The 2,500-nt window shown below is 31.1% G+C and overlaps 1 protein-coding gene across 2 annotated transcripts in view; it reads right to left on the bottom strand.

The window, feature by feature from the left end:
• Positions 1-333: 333 nt before the first annotated feature.
• Positions 334-2,500, bottom strand: part of LOC119590592 — a 3,340-nt gene continuing 1,173 nt past the window's right edge. For both annotated transcript variants that reach the window (XR_005230271.1, XM_037939270.1), the window contains 2 exons: positions 1,359-1,482; positions 334-486 (listed from right to left, as the gene is read on the bottom strand). Coding sequence is in view for 1 of the 2 variants with exons in the window: in XM_037939270.1 (XP_037795198.1) it covers positions 424-486; positions 1,359-1,482 (187 nt within the window). In the remaining variant the exon portion in view is untranslated. The remainder of the gene's footprint in view (positions 487-1,358; positions 1,483-2,500) is intronic.

The raw sequence follows: 2,500 nt of genomic DNA, 5'->3' as shown, positions 1-2,500 counted from the left end.
TGAAGGGTCTACAGAAATAGAATAACATTATAAAGTAAACATGAAAAGAAATAATACATTCAGTTGCACTCCATTCAGCATAACTCGACACTTGTTTTACCGAATACTAAAAAAAAAAAATCTTAGATCCCTAAAAATTACGACAATATTTCGCAATCAGGAGTTAATATGAATAAAATATTACATCATTACATCCCTTCATTCTTGTCATTTACATCCACAAAATAATAATAATAATAATAATAATAGTAGTAGTAGTAGCAGTAATGATAACAACAACAATAATAACGATAATAACAACAGCAACAACAACAATGATAATAAAACAGTCCATTTAACACAGATCTTTATTATCTTCACTAATACAGACCACATGACTACACATCATAATCACACTGCTTGCCTGCTTCCACTTACTGCATCTCACCAACCCAACATCTGCTTTCGGAGTGTGTTGTGGTGAAATCCATCAGGTTGGTACCACATCTGATTGAATTATTATTAGCATTATCAATTTTATTTTATTTTATTTTTTATTTATTTGTTTATTCATTTTTTTAAAAGGTATGTTTAGTTTCTTATTCAGATTCTAGGCTATATTTTGAGGTGATTTGTACCTAAAGGTGTTGATAAGTTTTTCGTATAGTTAGAAGGTCGTGTTGTTGTGGATTATGATATTAAATCGAAGTTTTAAGATATAATGCAGGGGTAAATAGCATAAGGAATATACCACGTAGTTATTTGTACCTCCTGTTGTAAGGGTATGATTTATATACTGTAAAACTATATTTTATTAGCTTTTTAGGTTAGAGATAGGCTCTTCATAAAACTTAACCTTATTTAGCTTTTATATTAAAGAGAAATGATTAATTCACATAAAACTTAACCTTACTTAGCTTTTATGTTAAAGAAATATAGTCGCTTCATAAAGCAACCTAATTAAGCTTTTATGTTAAAGAGATAGAGTCCCTTCATAAATTTTAAACTAATTTAGCTTTTATATATAAAGGCAATGGTTATTTAACAAAACTTAACCTAATATAGCTTTTATATTATAGAGAAACTGTCACTTCATAAAACTTAACCGAATATTACTTTTGCGTTATAGAAATACACTAACTTAAAAATAATAATAACCTAATCTACCCTCTATGTACAGAGATATATAGTCACTTCATAAAACTCAAAAATAACTCCTCTAATTCACCATAACTAAAAAAAAATAAAAAAAAAATAAAAAAAAAACGCACACGAGCAAAACTCAACTAAACACCTTCAATTTTTTTCTTCTGCGTATAATCTAAATCCTTACAATGTAAATACATACCCTAATAATCACAATACATATGAATAAATACCTCATCAGCGTCTCCAAAGCGTGTTTTTGGATATCCAAACTCGGAAGGAGATTGTTGAAGGTCATACACAAAATGCAAGAAGGGTGTTGGTCGAGGAACCGTGCGTCGGGGACCGAGGAAGTACCTTGTGGTTGGTGAAGAAATGAATGAGTGAGTGAGTAAAATAGGGCGTATGAAGAAATGAATGAATGAGTGAGTAAAATAGGGCGTATGAAGAAATGAATGAATGAGTGAGTAAAATAGGGCGTATGAAGAAATGAATGAATGAGTGAGTAAAATAGGGCGTATGAAGAAATGAATGAATGAGTGAGTAAAATAGGGCGTATGAAGAAATGAATGAGTGAGTGAGTAAAATAGGGCGTATGAATGAATGAGTGGACGAGTGAGTAAAATAGGCGTATGAATGAATGAATGAGTGAGTAAAATAGGGCGTATGAATGAATGAATGAGTTGGCAAAATAGGGTGTATGGATGAATGTGAATGAGTATGTGAAACAGGCTCTGCTGCTGAATTGGGTGATTGAATGAATGAATGAGGTAGTAAAATGGACTCTTCTGCTGAATAAAGCGTATGAATGAATAAATGAATGAGATAGTTAAACAGACTCTGCTGCTGAAATCGGTGAATGGATGAATGAGTGAATGAGTAAAACAGACCCTACTGCTGAATAGGATGAATGAATGAACGAATGAGTTCGGAAAAACAGACTCTACTGCCGAATAGGCGGAAAATTGTATAAGATATTCACATCCTTTGAAATCTAAATGTCGTATGCTATTAGGAAGTTCAGATTTGGCTTTGTGCAGAAGCGACGTTTCGCAAATGGTGAAGAATTTCGCACATTTGGGAAACTGTGGCTTTTGGAAAGTGAAATATATTGGACTCTGTGTGAGATATTATTCGATAATGGGAATACTTAAACATTTGGTTTCTTACGAAGATTGTTTCCATCAAATTTTGAGTATTTTTTTAAATCTATTTACAGTACAAACAGGATACATGTTCTTTGTGTGTGTGTGTGTTTTTCAGATTTGTGAAGTAAGACTGCTGGTTCAAATTAAAAACATACTTATGATAGAATATCTTGGAAAAAAAAAAAAAAAAAAAAAAAAAAAAAAAAAAAAAAAAAAAAAAAAAAAAA

The sequence above is a fragment of the Penaeus monodon genome, chromosome 3, assembly GCF_015228065.2.
Source record: "Penaeus monodon isolate SGIC_2016 chromosome 3, NSTDA_Pmon_1, whole genome shotgun sequence".
Lineage (NCBI taxonomy): Eukaryota > Metazoa > Arthropoda > Malacostraca > Decapoda > Penaeidae > Penaeus > Penaeus monodon.
Note: the sequence above shows the minus strand (reverse complement) of the source record. Positions and strands in the feature narration are given on the sequence as shown.